Source organism: Myiozetetes cayanensis, unplaced genomic scaffold, assembly GCF_022539395.1.
Source record: "Myiozetetes cayanensis isolate MyiCay16 unplaced genomic scaffold, myiCay2020 scf5-8, whole genome shotgun sequence".
Taxonomy (NCBI): Eukaryota; Metazoa; Chordata; class Aves; order Passeriformes; family Tyrannidae; genus Myiozetetes; species Myiozetetes cayanensis.
This window is the reverse complement of record NW_026087742.1, coordinates 30,084,801-30,108,651: the sequence shown is the minus strand read 5'-3', so window position 1 is coordinate 30,108,651 and position 23,851 is coordinate 30,084,801. Positions and strand designations below refer to the sequence as shown.

At 43.4% G+C, this 23,851-nt stretch overlaps 1 protein-coding gene across 2 annotated transcripts in view; it reads left to right on the top strand.

The window, feature by feature from the left end:
* Positions 1 to 1,231: 1,231 nt before the first annotated feature.
* Positions 1,232 to 23,851, top strand: part of NARS2 (asparaginyl-tRNA synthetase 2, mitochondrial) — a 49,669-nt gene continuing 27,049 nt past the window's right edge. The window contains exons 1-6 of one of the 2 annotated variants that reach the window (XM_050333768.1): positions 1,232 to 1,402; positions 2,445 to 2,554; positions 3,403 to 3,523; positions 4,198 to 4,338; positions 7,782 to 7,862; positions 15,959 to 16,059. In XM_050333768.1, the coding sequence (XP_050189725.1) occupies positions 1,274 to 1,402; positions 2,445 to 2,554; positions 3,403 to 3,523; positions 4,198 to 4,338; positions 7,782 to 7,862; positions 15,959 to 16,059 (683 nt within the window). In that variant the 5' untranslated portion in view covers positions 1,232 to 1,273. Of the gene's footprint in view, positions 1,403 to 2,444; positions 2,570 to 3,402; positions 3,524 to 4,197; positions 4,339 to 7,781; positions 7,863 to 15,958; positions 16,060 to 23,851 lie in introns of both variants that reach the window. The other variant, XM_050333767.1, reaches the window with a different exon arrangement.

Here is a 23,851-nt window from a genome sequence, read left to right as displayed (position 1 = left end):
CAAAAAGGGGCTTTCCCCTTCTTCCAATTGGCTGTGAGGTGTCCTCTGTCAAAAATGATGGATCTTCCTTTGTTCTTAGCACCCCCCCAAAAAAACCCCTGTGTTCAAAATTGGCCAAATGGCCCAGAAAGGTTTCAATTTTTATGAACTTTATATTTCCCTTATCCCGGCCGCAAAAGAGCCCTGGTACCCAGGTACCCTGCTTGGGAACGGCGTACCTTACAACTTCACAGATCGCCTATAATTTTGTTTGTAATAAAAACCACTGTATTTTAATTTTTCACATCTTGGCATTAGTAAGGGACTCTCTCAGTCTTTCCTATAAACCCCCTTTCACTATGGAAGGGCTGCAATAAGGTCTCCCTGGAGGCTTTTCTTCTCCATGGTGGACAACTCGCTCCAACAGGTCCATGTCTCTCACACAGTTCTCCAGGTGGGGTCTCACCAGAGCAGAGCAGAGCAGAGGGGCAGAGTCGCCTCCCTCGACCTGCGGGCCACGCTGCTTTTGATGCAACCCAGGTTACAGCTGGCTTTCCGGGCTGGAAGTGCTCATTGCCACGGCGCGTCCAGATTTTAGCCCACCAGCATTCCCAAGTCACTCTCTGCAGGGCTGGAGACGCTCGCCCTGGCGGCTGCTCCTCACCTGCTACTCAGGGGACCTGGACAGACAGAGGGCCATAAGCCTGAAGAAGGGACAGGAGGAAGATTTTATTTCTCAGCGAGGCTTGCAGAGCAGCCCCGAGTCCTGCCTCCCTCATCGGGACACGCACGGGATGGCAGAAGGGCTCACGCTCCCTGAGAGGAGCCCAGGACGGGAAGAGAGCAGCTCATGGGCTAGATCGCGCTGCCGCCGAGGAGGTCCCAGAGAGCAGCAGGACGCCTCATCCCCGCCACGGGGATCCCTTGTCTCCCAGCACGGCATCCCTCCCGCGGCCAGCGCAGAAACCTCGGCACCCCGCGACTCGCTTGGCGGCGACATCCCACGCCGGGAACTCCATTTCCCAGAGGTGCTTGCGCCCGGGCGGCGGAAGAGGCGGGCTGGGCAGGCTCTCCCGTTCCGATTGGCTCGCTGGGGGGCAGTCCGAGCGGCCATTGGGTGGACGAGGGGGTCACGTGAGACGGTGGGCGAGGTGCCGGCTCACGTGGGCCCGGGCTGGAGCGGGAGCGGGACCGGGAGTGGGACTGGGACCGGGACCGGGACCGGGACCGGGACCGGGACCGGGCTCGGGCTCAGGCCGGGGCTCCGGGGGGAGCAGGCTCTCCAGGCATTGCCATGCTGGGGGCCTGGGCCCGTGGCGGGTGGCGGGCCGTCCGGCGCTGCGCCTCCCTGCCACGGGCGGTGCGGCTGCGCGTCCGCGACGCGCTGGGGGCGCGGGAGCCGGCGGAGGCGGTCAGAGTGCAGGTGTGTGTCCCGGCGTGTGTCCCGGAGTGTGTCCCGGAGTGTGTCCCGGAGTGTGTCCCGGAGTGTGTCCCGGAGTGTGTCCCGGAGTGTGTCCCGGAGTGTGTCCCGGAGTGCCGGCAAATGCCCCGGTCCGGAGCCTGAGCAGAGGGGAGAGGGCCTGGAGTGGTGCCTCTGGGAGGAAGAGCTGGGAGCTCCGCAGGGCGTTTTGCTGAGCTCCCGGATCGCCTTGGCGGTGTGCGGATTGTCGCTGTGCGATGTTCCGGTTTGTGTGCTCGGTTTGCTGTTGGCAGAGCTCTGGAGTTACTTGGCAGGAGCAGGAAAGGGTGGTCGCTGTGATGGGTTGTACCGAGAAGTGCTCTCTGCAGTGTTGGCTTTGTCACCTGTTCCGTTTGGGAGAGCAAACCACTGTGCTGTTTTCAAAGTTTTTTCGTATATCTTGTACTGCATCTTTATACCACAGACCTGTAGGTTTATAGCAGTGTCAGTAGAACCATCGATAGCTTTCGCTGCTGTTCGTGTCTGGCTCGGTTGTGAACCAAGGTAGATTGGGATAAATGGACTTCTTAGCAATGGAGCTCTTTCCCTTGACATAGGTTTCATTTCCCTTGACATAGGAACACCCAGATTTCTGGTGTTCCCAACTGGCTGAGCACGTGGTTGCACACACAGTCCCTGTTTGGTGCAAGGCCTGTGGCCAGAACTGTGTATGTACTTCACTAAAATGCTCTTCATCTTCAGAATGCCTTCCTGCTTTCTGTCTTCTCAGCTCCCCAAAGATGCAGGTGCATCTTAGTTATTCCTTCCATACTCAGGAGGATGTCTCTGCCTAAGGATTTTTTTTCTCTCTGCTTTGAGGTCAGAAGGAAAACTGACACTGACATTTTTTACCCTTTTTTATTTATTTTTTTTTGTCCCTAAAGACACACTTTGATTTCAATAAGAAGCTAAAATAGGCTTGAAGTGGCGTGTCCAAGTTAGCTGGAAGAAGAGCGTGACTGCACAGTGTCCATGCCAAGAAATAACAGATCTCTTTTACCTCTAGGGCTGGGTCCGTTCTGTCCGATCCCAGAAGGAAGTTTTGTTCCTGCACATAAACGATGGAAGTTCTCTGGAACACCTCCAAGTGGTTGCTGATTCCAGCCTGGAAAATAAGTTGGTCTGTTTGAAGTAAGTGGAGAAACACATTTTGAGCGGGGCTTGGAGCGGTCTGCTCAGCCCTCCTTTCCTGTGCCCAGGACTCGCCACCAGCTGGCACCAGACCACAGGAAAGGCACTGCTGCAGTCTGGGGTCTCTGGATGTACTTTTAGAATGGAGAGTGTCATACTACTGTCTCCTCTAGGTGAGGCCTTGTGGTTCAGTTGATTAATCCTGTGAGATTAACTTGGACCTAATTTTCTTAATAGTGTAGACATTATTGACTGCTGTTGCAATGCTTGGAAATCACACAAGGTAGCCAGGGATAACTGTCCCCCAGGTTTTGGAGGGTGCTGTTGATCTTCCTGTAATAACTTTTGAGGGCTGGCTTGGTAGGCATGCTCCCTGAAGAGGCGTGCCTGATCTAGTGTAATAAAATAATACACTTGTTTTACAGCTTGATTTTGTTTGTTACTCTCAGTTGTTCATTGGACTAGGGGTGGGAGTTTTGGGAAGATCCAGGCATCTTCTGTGTGTAATTTAATATATTAAATTTTTTTTTTAATTTTTCTTCTGTAGGCCTGATTTATCTCCACCAAGAGCCCCTTCAGATAAAAGCCTGCCTCTTTTCCCCTTACTTGTCCAACACTCCTACCTTGTCCTGAATTCTTTTATATTGTTGTGAATCTATTCACATTCCCACCTATTCATTTAATAACTTGTCATTTCATCAGTTAAGCTGTATAGCTACAGCATCTCTTGTGATCTCAAGTGATCCAGCTAAATTAACAGGAATCTCTCTTCTGAATGTAGTTGATGTTGTATCAGTACTTAGTTAAGCTGTTGTTTTCTTTTGGTTTTTTAGAGACCTGACTTTTGGAAGTGCAGTGGAAGTGCAAGGGAAGCTGGTCAAAAGTCCTCATAGGATGCAAAATATGGAGCTGCAAGCCGAAACCATCCGTGTGGTGGGACCTTGTGATATTTGGGTATGTCGCTGCAGCAGGAGTGGTAGGACTGCTGGAAATCAATTTTTTAAGGTCCAAGCATCCACCAAAGCATGCTTCAAACTGTATTTTCTGTAAGTCTGAGTCGTCCTGCAGGCTTTGATTTGTCAGTGGTGTCTATAGGTTACATCAAAGAAGAAACATGGAATCACCATGAGAGCTCTTCTCTGGGGCACAGCTGTTTCTGCATGGAAACAGGTGCACATGCTGGCAGCTAAGAGTTTGCATTTGTCCCACCCTGATACACCTGTACCAGGTGGTGTACCTCATAAGTCTGGTCGGGATATGAATTGGAGAAACAGTGGGACTGGCAAGATGCTTCAGGTTGTGCAGGTGGAAGAACTGTATCTGCCACAGGCACAGGTTGCTGTTGCAGCAGTGGGGTGAACAGCTGGGTTTCAGGGGGGCTCAACATGCAAAAATGGAACATTTCAGAGTGCTTGTACCTTCTCATGTGTTCATGGCTCTTGCTCTGCCGTAAGCATTATAAAATCCACAAAATAACCAGAAAAGGTAGGGAAAAGCATCTAGTTCTTCTCTGCTCTGTAATGATGATTGACTTTTAGTAGGCAGAGATGCCTTTCCCTGAATAGCAGTAAAACTGTATTGACTCCCAAGTTCTCATCCTCTTATTTTTGTTTCCTTGTTGTTTTTAGTCGTTTCCCCTGAAAATGAAGGAGAGGCACCCGCTGGAGTATGTCCGACAGTTCCCTCACCTGCGCTGCAGGAACAACACACTGGGCTCCCTCTTGAGAATCCGCAGTGAAGCCACTGCAGCCATCCACTCCTTCTTCCAGGTAGTCCCTTCTGTACTGAGCCTTCTGTGCAAAATGCTCCCCCAGGCTGGCTTCACAGGTGCAGGTCAGGAGGGAAGGAGCATGACATCTTGACTACAGGGTATGGATTTTGGACACGGTGGTTTTCTTTCCAGGCCTGAGCCTGGCTGGGCCTTGGCTGTTGCTTATGATCAGGTTAGCACATCTGTGACCTTGTCAATGTCTTTTCACCCATTTCCTGTTATTTTATCCCTTTTTCTAAGTTACAGTGTAATTGTCTGCAAGTGTGTGGTCTGGGGAACACAACATGATACAGAGTTGTTTAACCCATCTTCAGCGGTGACCTTATGGTCCTTGGACAGAAGCCTCTTCCCACATGGAAAAATCTGTGATAAAGGAACACAGACAAACTGACTCAGAGCTTCCTGTTATTCTCAGTTCTTTCTATTACTGCAATACAAGTCTATGTGAGTGCTCTTAGCTGAGATTAGAAAACTCCTGTTTTATATCAAACTGATGAGTGGAAGCCACCTGAGTTTTCTGAATGTGTCACCCTTAAACTGAGGGCATGGCACAGACTTTGTGCAGGCAGGGCAGGCAGTGAATTAACTGTGATGCCAGATATCACAGCAGAGACCATGTGATTCCTTGTGTGAGTAAATACAGAAAAGTAGCAAGTGCTCTAGCACACCTGAGCCATTCACTGAAATAAACATTAATTGTTCATTGAAATAAACGTTTTAGTTTAGATAAGCTGTCTTTAGTTTGAGGAGAATCATATTCAGAGCATTCTGGTTACAAAATTCATATGTAGTAATTAGTGTGGCCCAAGGAACAGGGTAGAATTGTTGAGACTGAATTTGTAGTACCAAGTGTGCTGGTCTTTGTCACCTGCAGTGGCAAAGAAGGCTTGCTTGCTCTAGGAGTTACCTGTTTGGAATTGCGTGGTGTTTGAACGACTTTTGTGGATTTTTGGTTTGGTACGGTTTTTTTTTAAAGCCTAATAGAAGTCTTGTGTCAGGTAAAGCTGCTAATTCCATAATTGTGTATGCTCTTAAGGCAACTCCTAGGAATCAGTTTATGCTGGTCTTGAGCCACTAGATGGCATTGCCTACAACGGTTTGTGCTTCCAAACCTGGGCACAGAAGGCAGCTGAGGTACAGAAAACATTTTATTCAAGCCTTGTTTTTCCGAATCAACTGCTGCTCAGGCTCTGGCATACCTTCCTGTTTAAAATGCTCAAGAGCAGACCTGTATTAAAAATTAGAATCAAAAATTATCATTAATTTAGCAGTGGCAGCTACACTAAAATTATTTTTAAAAGGATAAGGAGTATTTGGTCCCAGACGGGATATTTTGCAAATGCTTATGTCAGAACTCTCCTAGCACCAGGAATGTTTGTGTTTGCTTCATTTCTGATGGAAGGAATGGAAGTATTCTGAAGTTGTCACGTGACCTGCATCATCCCAAGAATATTGCAATTTCCAACTTGACAATATCAGAATATACCATAGCTAGAAAATATAATTGGAATATTTTCACTTTGGAAAGCTGTAAGGAGCTGTTGAAAGCTAAAATGTCGTCTTTAAATCTTCTGAATACTTTGGTCCATGTGGGATAGGAACATTGCTCCTAGGCACAGTAAGATAGTTGCCATGTGAATGGCAGCTTCCACTTTGCACATTAACTTCCAGGTTTGTCAGAGCCAGTAATGTGGGTTGAAGTATTTTAGAAGCTTTTATAAGGGGAACTGTCCAAGAGGTTTTAAGTGATTCTCTCACTTCAGATCCATGCGGTTTGCATTCCTTTCCAAGGCATGTAGGGGGTCTTCTGTGTGAAATGTGCTTCTTTACAGCAACTTCTACCACTGTATGAGGAATTTAGGCAGTTTTCCAAAATCTCATGTAGAATCTCAGGAGGCCACGTGACCAGCAGGTCTCTGAATATGCAGGGGACTGTGTCAGAGACCTGCATTTTGTATTGGTAAACTGGACTACCTTCTCCAAGTAAAGCAAGTAGTTCTGGCCCCAAAACTTCCTTCTGTGCAGTAACTGTATCTCAGTGAGGAGCTCCTACCAGGCACTTGGCAAGCCAAAGTCTTGCACCTGTAACCAAAGTAGCCTAGAGATGACTGCAGAGACTTTGCTCCCACTTGTTATTGTTATTGTACTTCCACAAAGTGCACTGCATGTCCATACAAACTCTTTGGTCCAAATTAATTTTAGTTTGATTCTCAGAGTGGGCAGACAATACCGCTCCAGTCTTCCTAGCCTTTTAACTAGCTGGTGATAAGGACCAGGACCTCTCATGTGACTGGCTGATTTGTATTATTCTGTTAAAACTGTGACGATAAGCTTTTAGAAGCATTTGTTTTCTTAACTATTTTTTATGAGTATTTTGTGTAAATAGACAGTGGGCTCTGTTACATCATTGCCTGTATCATGGTAGTGCTGGCACACCCTAATACTAAAGGGGTTCCCTTTGTGGTAGATATTGCATTGATGCAAGAGAAAACAAATCCTTTGTTCACAGCTGAAATTAGATAGTTCCACGTTCTTTTTGCTTGGACACAGATGGATATGATTTCAGTGTTCCACCAGTGACCTCCATGGTGAGACTAAGTTAGAAAGGTGATGGGTAATGGACTTCTGTTCCTGGTTTTGCCTCTGTGCAAAATGCACATGCTGCATATGCTTGTTTGAGGTCTGCTTGATGTATCTGTCTACTCAATATGGGGTTGCAGCCGTTTTCAAAGCCTGTGGCTGCGCTGCAGAGAAATCCAGAGAACAGGAGCTCTTTCTTTGTTCAGCCCTCCTGGTTTCAGAGGCCACTGCTGAATCTATGAACTATTATGTGAATGTGTAATTCTGTAGGCACCTAGAACATAACCAAGCCAGGGTATACCCTGTCTCTTAAAATCACTTTGACTTCAGTATCTCAGAAGATGCAAGGTGGGACTGACATTGTAATGGTGGTTGGGTGTTTTGAAGATGTGTCTCCCACCCAGTGTGTAACTTTTGTCATCCAACACACTTGATCACTTCTCTTAGTGAGTGTCCTCTGCCTAACCACTGTCTTCCAAAAAGCTGGAAGAAAACAAATGTTGATGGCATAGGGGTGAATTTAATTGAAACTGCCCAAAAATAGAAAAATGCTGGGGGAGGTGGTAAGAAAGGGGAATGGTGTGGAGATGGGCCATTGCGAAAGAACCGTAGTAATGACACAACTCTCGTTTGGTTATGGAACGTGAAGGAAAATGCACAGGTAGTAAACATTAATTTGAAAATCATGCTAGCATTTAGTTAGTCATCTGTCCATGTAAGGCAGAAGCTGCCTCAAAGACCACGTGTGTTGTCCTGGCTGGGGGCTAATAGCTAAGTTACGATGTGTGCTGGCTGATGTCACCCTTGAGGTTGATGTTGGACATCTGTAGCTAGTTAACTTAAGTGTTCCATCTCTTCCAGGATAATGGCTATGTGCATATTCATACCCCCATAATTACATCCAATGACTGTGAAGGTGCTGGGGAACTCTTTCAAATTGAGGTAAGTTGGGTTGCAAAAAGTTTGTGATTTTTTTTAATTTTATTTTTGTCTTTGCTTGCAAATCAGTTCTTGAGTTATTGAAGGTTAGAGGTAATGTTTATCTTTACAAACCCTTTTATGTACTTCTGTGATTATTATTTTTTAATAAAGTAATCCTTAGCTTCAGCTAATAATTTAGACAGAGTTAAACAGATGCTTTTTTTAATTTTATTGCTGTTTTGTGCATTAATCAGTACCTTTTCTACTGATGAGGTTTTTCTATCCCTGGTGCTGTGGAAAAGTTTACACAGAACAACAGAGGGAGGTGGGACATCTTAGTAAACAGAATGATGTTCTCTTAAGAGCTCAAGAGATGGAACGGGTCATTCAGGACAGACTACTACAGTCAAATACTTCTTAGCTCTGGAACAAAGGATATAATTCACCATGAGATAATCCTTAAAAAAAGTCAGCAGTACCTAAAATTCCTTTTCACGTGTGTATATACAGGTTCCTCCCTACATGCTACTCCTGTTCCATGTCAGAATTCTCTCCCAATGTTGTCAAGCTGCCCATCCACCAAAATATTACCACAATCTATCATTATATGAAGTATGTCACATTATGGGTCAGAAACTCCTATGAAACTGAAACACAGCCCTAACCACTAAGATATTCCCCATAGATTTCTCATGATTCCTAACCCCCCACATCCATGAATCATGAGGAATTCCATCTGCCTTTTATACTTCTATATTTGAAATTCACTCCTCTGTCTCAAACAATGGCATCCATTGCCACTTATGCTTATTGGCTCCAGCTTTGCTGGTGAATCATCTGTAAGCAAAAGAAAAATTGTCGAGTTAGCGGTTGCTTGCTGCAGGATCCTGTCTTCCACTCTCTGCACAGCCTCATGACAAAAAGCTTCTGTCTACTGGTTCTTCAGGATCTTACTTAAGGTCTAACCTGTGCTACTGGTGATTCCCTTCCAGACCAGTACGTGTGGCTCAGCTCTTGGCTTACTGGGACAATAGAGTTGATTAGCTAAACTAAACTGTTCCTCTTTAACTGAGATCCCTTGATGCTACCAAAGGTTCATTCCAGGCTGTTGCATGCAAATTAAGATGTGAAAACAAGTGACACTTAATGATGAAAACATGGTGCAGTTTGCAGCTGTACCGTGTATTACGTCGTTGGTACAAATTGTATCCACTTGAAAGCTGTAGAGGATGCGGGACTACAGTGTAGGTGGCTGGCAGGAACAGAAGCCCTGATGCAAATGTTGAATGAGGTGCTAAATTGTGAGTCTGAAACTTGTATAAACTCGATCTTATCTAAATGCATGGTTCAAGGCAAATATTTTGCTCTCTCTCCAGTGGTATTGCTGAGGTGCAAATAATACTTGCAGTAATGTAGCTACAGCTGTGCTTGAAAGGTGTGGAGCAAGTGCCGAGTCAGATCCCATTAAATGGCTTGTGCCACAAAGGAAGAGCTTCAGAAAACTGCTTGCTGCTGGGAAGAGGGAAGTTCTCCCTGATTTCCTGTTTCTTCTTTGAGTATCGCTTCATTGTCTGTCCTGATTTAGGACTTAGTTTTGTTTCTGCCAAGCCCTGTTCAGAATTGGTCTTGGCTAGTGGAGATCCAAGACCACCTCCTATCCTGCTGGGACTACTTCACTCCACTGGAGCAGTGACACTGTCTTTTGACAATGAAAATGTGGGGAAGATTAAGATTGGACCGTACATGTGAGGCTGTCAGACACAAAATAAGGGTGACAGAAGGGTGTCAGAAATAATAATAAAGGTGTGGTATGTGCAGCAAAGCCCAGAATCTTTAAATGCTTTTAACCAAACCAACTATCAAGACATGCCCTGTCTACTGTATTAGGTCACTTTAAACTAGCCTTTAATTCACTGCTTGCACAGGCAAAGGGAGAAAATAAGTTCCTGTTCCTCTTATATTTGAGCAGGAGTGAAAAATGATGGTGATGGGAATCAGTGAAAGCAACCTGCAAATTAGATTCTTCCATTAAAAAATTGTTTAAATCCTGTTCTTTAAGTTTTAAGACATATCTTCTAGTTGTGACCAGAACATGAATTGGTGTTCTATTGCTCCTGGATTTGTAGTAGTTACAATACACCTGCTTGGGGTTGGGTTTTTTTCTGCCTTTTGAGGTTGTTTTTTAGCTTCCTGGGGCAGTGTATAAAACTGATGATCTCACCAGTTTAGCTGACCTGTTGGGGGTGGAGTAAGTTGAAAACTTCAGTTGAGTAGCCTTTAGGACCCAAGTAGAGGCTGCTTTTACACCTCCTATGAACCATTGCATTCAAATAGCTATCTTCTTGACTGGCACAGTCTTAGTCCTCTGACTGATGTCTGATGGTTGCTCAGGCCTGTGCATTCTTTGGAAATGAAGGAAAGGGAAGAGAGTAGGAATGTGTTTTTACATGTGACTTGAAGAGATGGGGAAAAATGTATCTTGAGCTAGAAGGAGAAGGCTTTTTGAAATATGGTCTTTGATTCCTGGACCTCTTAATCCTGTAGGATTTGTGTTTGTTTATATGTTCAGCTTCCTCATTATCTTTGTTTGGTTTTGGGTGTACTGATTAGTCTGTAGCTTTGGCTGGGAGGTTCTCATACAAAGACTTGGGAGGGGGGTGGAATCCATTCCCTCTCAGCTGGGCAAATCAGTTCAACTAAATATTTTAAAAATGGAGTACCATAATGGTGAAAAGAGGGCAGTAAGCAGAGGACATTTAAAAAAAAATTAAGTATATCCCAAGATGGTAACAACTGCAGAGAAATCTTCTGCAGCTGAGAGTTTCTACACATGAAAAATGTAGGCTTGAGGAGAAGCTTGAGGAGAAACTGTCAGGAGTGTGAAAACAGCTAGACAGACCCTAACCCACATGGAGAACATCAGCAACACCAGCCTGTGGATTTCTGTGCTGTTGACAATGTCTGCCTTTGGTGAAAGCCTATAGGGGAGGAAGCATCTTGTTTGTGCTGCCCTCTTTAAAGGAAATTTATTGAAAACACTAGGAGAGCTTTGAATATTGAAAGCTGGGTTTTAGTATAATCCAAAGCAGGACAAGGTAATTCTTGAAATAGGGAAAGTGCAGATCAGTAGGGTGAGACAGCCCTTATTTTAATTTAATCTGAGAATAATTTCTCTGTACCAGCAGTTTCAGCACCTCATCACAGATTTCTTTCTTTCTTTTTTCCTTTTTTTTTCTTTCTGAAGTCTAAAATTCTTAGCAGCTTTGTATGTTGTAAGAAGCTTTTCCTAGTCCCCTTCTGGGGCAGCATCCTGCAAAATCTGCCTTTCTTTTGTCCTTGTGACCCAGCTACATGTCTGTTCCCTGCTATTTTCAGTAGCCTCCCACTCTGTCTGCAGTGTTGAAGGCTCTCTGGATCTCTTGCTCTCTCCTTTCCACTTTGCTCCCTGGAAAATTTTCTTTGTATGGCCGTTCTCAGCTGCTGGGGATAAGTTGGAGGCTTCTCTGTGCTCTGTAAGAGTCTTTCTGGCCCAGGACACTCCAGCTGGTATGATGAGGGTCTCAACAGCCACTTTCTCTGTTGCCCAGCTGCAGCCTTTTAAGAGAACTCAGCGTGCAGTGAGTTACAAAGCACAACAGCTGTATTGGCATTCACAGTTCCTTAAAGTAGATCTCACGTGTGGGTTTTGTTGCCTGTGGCTTTATTCCTTCCTGGGGACCTTGCTCTACGTGCAAGGAGTGCTTCACTCTACCTTTTGGCTTCAGCAGAGGTAATATGTGCTCTGCTTGAGGCTTGTCTCTTACCACACACACCTGATTGCACCTGGATAGATCTGAACCTGGGTTGATTGCACCTTGACTGAACCCAGAGTCTGGATCAGGCCATGTTGTTACCTGAAAGGATACTTAACTGTAAACCTGAAGAACCATCCAGGTATAGTTCTTAAAAATGCATCTGGAGATTGTATGGTGTTTGGCTTTTGGTTTTGTTTTTTTTTTCCTCAGGAGTGAATGTCAAAGTTTCTAGATTCCTGAAGGTACAAGTTCATGGCTGTGCCTACTATGGCACTGGAAATATTTGCCTGCTGCTGAAGATGCAGAAACTTACTCCTGCCATCCTACTGGTACTGCTGAAAAATAGCCTGGTCAGCACCAAGGAAGGCTGGGACCTGCTGGGGAGAATCACAGTTAGACGCAGCAGTATTAGTGTCTGTCAGGTGTTTTCCCTTTTAGAGATGTGTCACAGTCTGTGAGGCAGCCAGTCCCTGGGAGACTGGGGCTTCAGAGGCTGTGCTCAGCAGGGATCAGAATAACCTGGAACTGAGCTGAAGGAGGGCTCGCTTTTTGCTTTTTAATTTTCTAGCTTTGCCATTTTTTGCCTGTTTCTATCTGGTTAACTCCCTGTCTGTAATTCCAGAGGGAATTCTGTCTCAGGCTGGTTCTGTCTCAGGAAAACCATCTGCTATTGCTCGGTGCAAGTCCAGCTGATCAGAATTAGGACTGGAATTGTAAGGAGGACTTCTTGGAAGTTAGAAATTGTCTAAGGGTTAGGGGTTGTCTAAAATGGGAAATGCAATCATGTTTATAATGGAGTGTCACAGAGGCCAAATCTGGATTAAAGATGTGGTGTTGTAAAGCTTCAGCAGCATGATGATATAGGCCTGGGCTAGAGCTTCAGCAGTGATTTCTCTGAGCTTTTAGATTCTTCTCTGATCCCTTTATGCATTTGGCTTGCACAGAGTGAAAGACAGAATCAAATGGTTTGTACTCTCCTGAAGCTAATTGCCTCAAGTAGAAGTTAGTACGAGACTGACATCAAAGGGAATAATTTTAAATTAAATCATTAGACATTTGAGGAGATGGAGAACAAAACAGGTACTAAATCCAGTTGTTCTTGTATTTAGAATGAGAATAAAAAGCCTTTGAAGTTGACGTCAAATACTAATATGTTTGTAGCGCATTTATTCTGAGACACCAAGGTGTTTCATACAAGAATTCCCCCTCCCTCTTTCCCCATTGTAATTTGGGCAGTTTTTGACTAGGGAATGGAGAGAGCTTGAAAGCAAACCTATTAATTCCCCTCCTAATCTCTTACCAAGTCTGTATTTTGGGGTTGGGAAGAGGGAGAAGAGTCCATCCCGTTGAAATAAAGGCACCACAATGTTTTTGTTTTATTTTGCTAGTCACATGGGACATGAAAACCAATCTTACCCAGTGTCAGCAGTGAAGGCATAGTGTCACCTACTATTTATTATTTGTCTTGTTCCAGTGGCTGTGGTTGTATATAATAAAAAAAAGCCATCTTGATCTAAAAGGCTGAGCATGAATCCGAGGCACTTGCACTTGAAAACATTGGCCTGTGCTTGGATGTGTAAAGTGGAGTAACCACCTCTGGTGAATTAGTTGATATTTGTACGTGTGAAATGTACAGCTGCTAATTACAGAATATCTCCTTGCTGAAGGGATCCCTTCTGAACAAAAAGGGAGGCATTTAATTTTTCCTGCATAGCCAGTAGATTGACTTTTGCAGCTCACAACACTGATTATTGTGTCTCAAAACGAGGGAGAGAAAGTGGGCAGCTGTGGAGAGGTGAGGTGATCGGATGGTGATGGGGGAGTAAAATTTTATCCAAATATTGCTGTGTTCACTCTTCACCGTCTGTCAGGAGACATCCAGGTGCTGCTCACAATGCAGACACACATCTTGGGATCTCTCAGTAGCTTCTAGAATTGGCTGCAGGTTTTCAGAAGTCCAGTTGAGCTGTAGACTGTCTCGCTCTTTCTCCAATCACTTACTGTGTGCCTAATTTCTCTATGTCTCTCTGAGATTACATCTGATTTGGAGAATGAAAAATGACACAAACTCATAAATAAATAAACCAAGCCCCAGCTCCTGGAGACAGCTGTATCAAGCACTGAGATTTTGTGGCTGATTTCTTCTGCTCTTTGCCTGCTTCCAGTCTCTCTCTCGTTTAGAAGTTGCATCCTACTGGATTAGGTAGGATTTTTCACTGGTGGAACAAGGCATATAGCTGAACCAAGCTTGCAGTAAGAGAAACTGGAGTGGTACATGACTGTTCTCTTAAGTCTTCTGACCGTGGTTCTGGGGCTGCAGTATGTGGATGTTTGTATGTTTATTAATATCCTTATTGTTTTTGAGCAAATACTCTGGGTTTATTTGATGAAAACAATAGGGGCCTGCTTCTGCATCCTTGGGGTTGGTGTTTGGTTTTTTTAGAAATGCAAAAACCTCTTAAGCAAAAGAAGCGGTCCTGGGGTTACAACCACAGATTGCCATACCTTCATTGATCTCTGTGGAACAAGGCAAGCTTGCTTGTTTCGTTAGTGTGATGCTGTGAAGAGATAAAACTACCTTGTGATCTGAGGTCTTTGGCAGTCACTGTTTTATCTTTGCAATGAGCACCAGAGCTTTTTGAGAACAAAAGCAACACCTTCCAACTCATTGAGAAAAATGACAGGTTGTAGAATATCAAAGGCTGGCAAACAAGTCTGAGCCCAGGCACCTCCCTGTGACAGAGCAAGGTGGGGAGTGGGGTGGCTGGAGGCAGTGGCATACTTAGCTGAGCTAGCATAACTCCTAGAAACTACACTTCGAAAAGTGGGTATTTCAAACTTATTTCAGAAGAAAGTCTTAGTTTGGAAGTAAATGTAGATCAGCCAAACCCCAGATTAGCTTTGAAGTTCTGTTCTGTTTTTGTCCTGAACCTTTGGCTTCTCCAAAGCTTAGGGATGACACTGACATATAGAAGATGTTGAAACAAAATCTCATTTATCGTCATATTTCTTTGAAAGTTACAGAATTGTGACCTCTAGAGATCATCTAATCCATCTCATTGTGCTCAAACAGGGTCAGCTGGAGCAAGATGCCCAGGACACTGTGCTACTGAGTTTTTTATATCTCCCCAGATGGAGACTTCACAGCCTCTCTGGGCAACCTGTTCTAGTGCTTGATCACCCTCAATAAATAAAGAAGGTTATTCTTGATTTCAGATTAATTTTTGTGTGTCTTTTTTAAAATCTGTGCACGTTTCCTCTTGTCCTCTCAGTGGGCACAGCTGAGTCTGGTTCAGTCCTCTCTATAAGTATTTATTCAAAAGGATAAGATCCCCCTTAAGCCCTCACCTCTCCGTGCTGAACAGTCCCAACTTTCTCAGCCTCTCCTAATATGAAAGATGCTCCAGTCCACTGATCATTTTTGTGTGCTTTGCTGGATATATCACTCCCGTATGTCCGTGCCTTGTACTGGGGAAACAAGGGCTTTACCCAGTGATCCCAGTAAGTCACCAATGCTGTGCACAGGGGAGGGAACCCCTCCTTGACCGGCTGGCAGTGCTAGCACAGCCCCAAAGTTGGTGACTTTCCTTGCTTGCTGTCTTATGCCAGGGAAATGGTGAAGCACAAGCCTTTTGTGCAAGTGACATTTAAATTGCTCGACACCGAGATCTTACAATTTTTCTTTTGTGTCTGTAAATTAAAGAACAGAAATATACTTTTACTTAAATGGGATTCTTTTTTGGGGAGAGTTTTTCATAATGAAACACTGAACTTGCTGAATTTTCCATTACCTGTAGATTTTTATCCTTAAAATATCTGATGACCTGAAAAAATATTCAAAAGCTACAGTGAAACATAGTTTATTTTTCAGTGCCTCTATAATGTGTAAGCTGTGATGTTTCCAACTCCATATTGTTGTAGTTCTGGGGTTTTTTTTGAAGACTGAATAACAAGAGGATCCTAAGAGGATATTGCATTCTTTTTTTTTTTGTATTATTACTGTTTGTCTTTTTCCAATGGAAACAAATTCATTTGCCCATGAAAAGAAAGTAACACTGGTTTTAAAAGTTTTTGCTAGAAGTCAGTGTGACTGACACAGAAAACATTCCTTCACTTTCTCTTCAGGCTTGAAATTGAATTTTGAAGGCAATGCTCTATGAAGCTTCAAACTCCAAATGAAAGAGATTCTTCCCTTCCTTCTCCCTGTTAATCTTGGGAGAAAAGTGAAAATCAATGCTTTGAAAAAAGGGAAAATAAGCTGGGAGCTGAGCTTTTTATTGGAACACAAATAGTTTGACCTCTGGCTCATTTTTTGGCTTACAGGCATCAAGTGAGGTAAGAGAATCTGCAGAAAAGACCCATTTCTTCAATGTGCCTGCCTTCCTGACAGTTTCTGGCCAACTCCATTTGGAAGTGATGGCAGGGTGAGTTTTTATCTTGATCTGTGGTGGTTTTGCCCTGTTGGTATCCATTAGATATCTGTCATGTATGTGCCAGAAATTAATTGAGTGGCAGTGGCTGAATGATGGTGTGAGAGGCTGGTCCAGGCAGGGGAAAATTAAATGGCTTTTTAATTCAAATCTATGGATCAGTTTTAAATACTAGGAGTCTCTTTCTGCTTGCCATGCTTTGGGAACATTGGATCGAGACGTAATCTTTATGGGAATGACTGTAGGATTATTGCTAGTCACTGCTAGCAAGGTTCTTTTTGTTATTGCTTATGTCTGGCATGTCTCAGCAAGAAAATCTTTTTCATTTTATCTATCACATCCTTTTCTCTTTTCTCCTTTTTTTTACCCCCCCAAGCTTCTTTTTTGTGTCTTTTTTGTGTCTTCTTCAATCTTTCTGTTGTGCTTTTTCCTTCTATTGTAATTTCTTTTGTTTCATGGTTTTCACACTTGATGCTTTATCATAAAATAAAATGAGAATAGTTTGGCTTTGGAGGGACCTTTAAAGATCATCTGTTTCAAGCCCCCTGAATTAGCGGGGTTGTCTTCAACTTGATCAGGTTGCTCAAAGCTTCATCCAACCTGGCCTTGAATGTTTCCAGAAATGGCATCCACCTCCTCTCTGAGCAACCTGTTCCAGTGCTTCACCACCTTCATTGTTACAAAACTCATTCCTTAAATCTAATTTTTTTTCATTCTAACTACTGAAGTGATCACAGTCAAATAATTAATACTGCCTTTCATTAAAAAATTACCCTTAAGCTTTTAATGTTTCACTAAGATTGTTAAGGGTGAAAGTGTCAATCTGTCAGAGAGACAGTTCCCTTTGATTAAGAGGGTTGGTCTTCCTCTACACTGAATTTTCCCAATAAATTAAATAAATGAGTACGTTAAACAGCTGGAGTGAAATCAGCACAGTCCCTTATTTGAAGGCACATTTTTCTGAGCACTTGCAGTGTGGGTTCTCCTCACACATGGTACTTCAGCCAAATCCCTGCTTGCCAGCTGAGTGGCTGATAAAGCCTGTCAGAGATCAGATCTCAGTCAGGTAGCACTGCAGTTGTTTGCCACGTGCCAAGGGGGTTCCTCATGCACTTATAGTGACTTCAAAATCACTTTTAAAGTGATTTGTTAGTGTCCAGTGGAAATCTGAAGGTGGGAGGGATAAAATCCCAGCTTTAAAAAATGCGACCTTGAAAGATCTGCCTCTCCACATGGATGTTCTGTATTTCTAATAGTCTTAGTATTTGCTGTTCTTGCCTTGTATCCAGTGTTGAGAACCAGTGGGGTTTTTTATGTAATCACTGTTGCAGTTTAATTGGCTGCTGGTAAATAGCTGCTGTGAAATTGCTCAAAGGGCAAGTTTTGCTTATAAATCAAAACATATAAACTTCTTCAGAAAGCTCTTTCTACTCGGCTTGTTCTCTTCTCAGATCACCTCAGTGTCTGTGATACGCTGAATACTCAAGCTAAAGGTTCTCAAAGGACAGGGTATTTCTCATGCCCTGTCTGCTGTGACCAAAGCACAGGTCACTTGACTGCCAACGACTTATGTGTCATCTCAGACATTAGCTGGGGAAAGCTAATGATGAAGAGGTTTATTTAACTGTAAGGGGAGGGTGGAGTTTTTGTGTGCCTGGAAGAAGATGAGATGACATGCATTTGTATGTATTAGACTTAATTGACTGTCCTGCGTTGTGACCTATATTGAAAGATGTAATTCCACAAATCAAATAAGTCCAAAGAAAGAATATGGATTCTAATGATTAACTTGAAATACAATCTCGCTCTCTATTCCCTTTAAATAGTGCACAGACTGCTCTGGGATGGAGCAGAAAGCTGAACTGGGCAGATGCAAGATCTGTCTGGGTAATAATTTTTCCACTGCTATCACTCAGATGCACCTTGCTCTCTAAGGATGGATAAATAAAAAATCAATGCTCTTCAGCATGCAGTACTTCATGTTCCTATTTTACAGTAGTGTGTTGTTCTTATGGGCATTTTAAATGGATCCAGGGCCATCTAAATTTAGATAAGCAATCTTTATTCATAATAGTGCATAACTGTTCTGGGAACCTGCTCCTTTTATTTTAGTTTTTATTTAAGTACACTGAGTGTTTGAGGCCTGCAGCTCAAATTATATTAAATCTCTTCGGTCTTCAAAAATAGATGAAGCTCTTCTAGATGCAAAAGCACGGTAGTGATGCATCATACAACATTAACTCTCTAGATGCTGTGAGACCCTCTAGAGCATAGAATTCTAGAATGGTTTGGGTTGGAAGAGACCTTAAAGATCATCTAGTTCCAATGTCTCTGCCATGGGCAGGGACACTTTCCAGTAGATCAGGTTTCTCAAGGCCCGATTCAGCCAGGCCTTGAACGCTTCCAGGGATGGGGCATCCACAGCTTTTCTGGGCAACCTGTGCTAGTGCCTCACCACCCTCACAGTAAAGAATTTCTTCCCAATATCTAGTTTAAACCTACCCTCTCAGTTTAAAGCCATTCCTCCATGTTCCATCACTTCATGCCCTTGTCAAAATCCCTCTCCAGCTATCTTCTAGCCCCTTTAAGTACTGGAAGGGGCTCAAAGTTCTCCCCAGAGCCTTTTCTTCTTCAGGCTGAACAACCCCAACTCTCTCAGTCTGTGTCCATTGCAGAGGTGCACCAGCCCTCTGAGCATCTTTGTGGTTTACTTTGGACTCACTGCAACAGGTCCATGTCCTCTTACACTGAGGGGCCCCAGAATTGGATGCAGTACTCCCAGGTGAGGTGTCATAAGGGCAGAGTAGAGAGGTGAGATGCTGTGAAACCCTCAAGATGCTGTGAAGGTTTTATCTCTGGTTAGCGAGTTGGGGTTTTGCTCTGTGAATGGGACTCCTATGTAGTTAAAGAAAGTAAATGCATGATAGTAACCAGAGCTGCTTTGCAAATGAAGGTGTGATGATGCTTTCAGCGTAGTAAAAAGTGGGAGTCTTCTCCCCTAAAACAGAAATATTCTAATCTTCCCAATAAACAAAGCAGGCAAAACAGTAAAGATTTATCTGGTTTGGATTTGATCCCTTGAAATTCACCCTTTGCTTTAGCCAGGTTTAATTCATCATGCCCAGAAAAGGATCTAATCTTCAAAATTCTTCAAAAATTCTCTTTGTCTTAAATAAAATGTTGACTTCTTGCAGTCTTAAGGCTCTCAAGAGCACCTGGTCCCTGAGAATTTGTGGGAGGGAGACCCACAAGATGGAAATGCTGGAGAGAACCTTAACCATCCAGTCTTGGCCCATATCCTTTTGTGACTTTTTGTAGGACTTTGGGAACACAGAGACTGATCTTGCAGAAGTCCATTAGAAACCAGAGGTGGAGCAGGATAGGTATGAGAGGCAAATAGGAATTTGTCCATGGGGATGTATGTAGTAGGGAACAGATGGTCAAGTAGGCAGTCATGTCTCTTTAGGCTTAGCTTTAGCTTTGCAGAGCTCATGAGCAGCCTCCAACCTGTAGATGGAAAAGGCTGGGAAGGGGAGGTGTGGAAAAGACTGACCAAATATGTCTGGAATCACATTTTCTATGTCCTTTCAGACTACAGGGTGAGTGCCCATGCCTGCATGTTGTCCAGGGCTCAGGGCTCCATTTCATGGCAAGGCTTTTGGGGTGTTATTCCTGTTCACAGGAGAGAACACTGAGCCATTTATAGTTTGTGAGTTTTTTTCTTTGAGGAAAAGTGGGGACAGAGATGTTCCTGCGTTTATTGACTGTCTGCTGTGCTTGTTATTGAAGGCAAGGTCAGAGAAGTTCATCTTGTCTCTCAGAGCGGCCTAGTTGGCACAACTTCTCACTTCATTGTGCTTCATCTTTGCGGTGACGGCATCTAGGTTGTCTGCTCAGGGTGTCTGAATCATTGTCAGCTGCAGTAAATCTATGGGCTTTTTAAGGTCTCCAGAAAAGTCTTTATTCAGTGGTACAGCTCTCCGCTTTAGTCTCCTCAGTCTCGAATGAGTCAGTAACCATGTGTGGTAAAAGTCTGTAGGACTCTGTGTGTCCTCATATCTGGTTTTAAATGTCATTGGTTTGCTGTGAAGTCTGTGTGGTGTTTCTTTGCCCCCCCCCCCAATCCTCCAGTGGGGATAAAGGCCCCTTGGGGGACCTGAACTGGGTTGGAGGGTCTGTGACAGCTGAAGATGATTCAGAGGCATACTGAAGACAGCCAAAGCCAACTGTTGTCAAGAAGTACAGCTCACTGGCTGTAGTTACCTTTTTGTTCTTGTTTTGTTTCTCCTTTCACCCATCTGCACTTCCCCCAAGCTGTACCTGCTCCTCTACTTTCAGCTCCTCTTGCTAAAGGTGTTTTCTCATTGTGTAACATTTCATCCCAGGCACTGTCTGTTCTGCCTTTCGCGTCCTGAGCTTAAAATTTCTTTTCCTAGAAGCTCTGGGAGCTATCCGCTCCTTAAATTGCAGAATAAGTTATGTCCACATTCCTTGCCCTCCCTAGCTCTGTTTCTTTTTTCTTTTAAGGCCTTCATTACATTTCTGCTCTCTTGTTCATCTCACGTTCTCTTGAAGTTCCCTGCAGATGGGAGGGGCAACATAATAGCAGCCTGTTAGGACCTGCAAAGAGGTTATCAAGAAGACAAACTCGCTTTTTGCAATGGTGAATGACAGGAGGACAAGAGACAATGGGGATAAACTGAAATGAGAAGTTCTGAGTGGATATAGGTGGAAAAAAAATCATGAATAAATCTGTCAAGCATTGGAAAAGATTGCTGAGAGAAACTCTGTACTGTTCATCAGAGACACAGCTAGATGGAGCCTTGAGCAGCTTGCTCTGGCCTTCTTTGAACAGCAGACTGGACCAATGACCTCCTGAGTTATTTTCTCCTTCTAAGTTTTTTCTTGACTTCATTCTCATTTTCGTCTCCACCTATCTTGTGCATAAGACCATCTTGGTGAATTCTCTCTCTAGTTCAATTTCAGTTCAACATCCCCAGGAATTGTATTTTGCTGCCAATTTATAATCTCAGCCTTTCATGCTGACTTCTGCCTGTTAATGTCTAGCTATCAAACTTGGTTTAGTTGCAACATAATTAATCCCCCGCTCCTTGAGCAAATTCCCTTGATTTCTAAATCATCGTGTATTTTACTGCTGTTCTGCCTAATCCACATATTCTCTGCCATCCTGCAACTGGTTTTGCTGGTTGCAGAGAGGCTCTAAAAAAAAAGTCACCCAGGACGTTTTGACTGTGTCTGCCTGAGTTTGTAGAGAGTTGAATTCCGTGAATTTTTTTTTTTATTGCAAAAGGTATGAAAGTCCCACTGATTTCACTTGTGATGTGTCAGTATTTTAGTGCATTTGAAAGCATAGAGGAGATGGAGAATGAAAGAGAGAGTGCTGTCATTTTTGGTTGGTGTTCAAGAAAACATGGCAAAGCTCAAAAGAGATGGGTTTGAGGCTGCCTTCCATAAAAGAGGCTTCATTTTCAGCAGTCTGGCAAACACAGTCTTAAAATTTGATTCCAAAATTACTTGCTAATGATGAAACAGATTGCATTGTCTTTAAGCAAATATTTGCTCTACATTGTACACTTTTAAACACTTCTGAATGCAGCTGCAGGAATGATGTCCAGTTGTATAACATTCCTGTTGCTAAGAAGCAACAAAAATAAGTGTAATTATTTATCTTGGATGTCTGAAAAAAAATCTCTGACATTTCTTGCACAACATTTGTTTGAGTCTGACTCATAATGCAGACTCTTATAATTAGCGCACTAACTTCCATTAATTAGGCTGACACTTAATTGGATCTATAAAAAGCAACTGTGACATGTCTGGGTGTAATCAATTACTGCGTGCTTCAGTCTGGTTCATGACTGCTGCAGTGATTGTTAATGACTTCGTATTACTGGGAGGCCAAACACATGAACTTTGTAGGTACAACAGTGAGTCTGAGGTTGCTTGGCTGGTTGGAGCTTTACAGTCTGCATGGATATGCTGTTGGTCCTTTTTTCCTCTCCACTTTCTTGGGAGGGGAAGCAGGTAACTCACTTGCAAGAAGCGTGGTGAGTGTGTGCTGAGAGTAGCTGCGGGTCAGCCATGTGCCGGTATCCACATATGGAGGGCTGAATACAATCCCAGCAGTCTTGGACTGCGTGTTCTTTGTTTTATCTGCTGGCTGTAAAAATGAAATGCAGGTAGGAACAGAAGAACAGGTTGTATGCTCATCTGTGAAAAGATGAGGTGAAAGATGTCATCAGCTGAGATTCTTGGTCCTCCTTTTACAAGTAAGCTAAGCAAAAGCACCATATTTCTGTCTTGAATCTAGTGTACAGTCCCTTTTCCTTCTCTGAGTATCTTGTCATCCCTGTTCCAAGCAGTAGTAGGTACTGTAGGATCTGTGTCAGAAGAGCCCAGCATCCACATTTGTGTAGAGCCTTGCAGCTCAGCTTCATCCGTGTGCCCAGACACCACCACTAGAGCTTCAGGGGCTTACAAAGCTGTGGCTGCATGAGTTGCAATAGGGCTGTTATAACCCTCTGCCCACGTGTTCCCATGCTGCAGTAGCCACATTCATGGTTAATTCTGCAAACTTCTTTTACTTTATAACTGAGGCAAGGAAGAAGCTTCGGGTGGCCTCTCACTGCAGCTCAGCTGACCATCAGTGGCTCATGACTCTGTGGCAAACTTGATAGCTTACACGAGCATGAACGTGCCTTGTGTCCAGGCTGCAACTGCTGCTCCTCAGGGAGCCTCTATGCCTTGAAAAGGGGCTTTGGGATGAGATGTGAAGTTAGGCAACTTCATCCCTATTTGCACCCACAGCTTTCCTTAAAATAGATTCACAAATCCATTAGTGCGTGCCCTAAAATTCTCCAATTTGCTGTCATTGTGCTGCAATAGAACAAAGATAGATCTATTTAATATAGATTTAAGAAATTTTTTTTGTACAGTTGCTTACTTTGTTTAGTTACTGTACAATTGTAGGCCTTGGAGATTTTAAATAGTTACACCCAAACTTTGGAATGTGACCTAAACCATGACTCCTTCTGTACAGTAATGCACCCACCAATGCTTTTTCTTGTTGTGATTCTTTTTTGCAGAGTTCATCAAATCAATGACCATCTGAAAAAAACAAAGAATAAAATATCTTCTTCATAGGTGTTAAAAAAGCAGTTTTCAGAGAACATGAGGTTTTCCACTTTGAAAGGAAAAAGATTTAACCCAATTGTTACCCCCCTGCCATGTTGGTAGTGTATTTTTATGGTTTAGAGTAGGAGTCACACTTAACTTCAATTAAGTTTTGAAAAACGTCTTTTCTCCCTGTTTTATTTAAATCTTTGAAACATTTTATGTAACTCTTTGTAGAATATCTCTGTTAGCTAGAACATAGGAAATGGTTATTTGAATAAATGTTCAACTACTCTGGTGGCTTTCATCAACCCAGCTTGAGTTTTCATTGCTAATCGGTCATTTTATTGACTTTAATTAGAAACAATAATATCCAAACCAGGACAAAACAAGACTCCACTGAGAATAAAATGAAACAGTGTTGCATAAGAGGGTGGAGGACCCAGGCTGATGAGGTCTTTGAGCCTGGAGCAGACGACTTGTATGTGTCTGAGTAACACTTATGTCCTTTGTCTTGATTTTTCCCTATTCTCTTGCCATCTATAGGCTAACAATCCAGTGCCTAGCTCTGCTGTGGGGTTTAATAAACAAAATTCTGGGTGCTTTGCCAGATAATTAGGGTATATGGGTCATGTTGTTTTTAATTACTCAA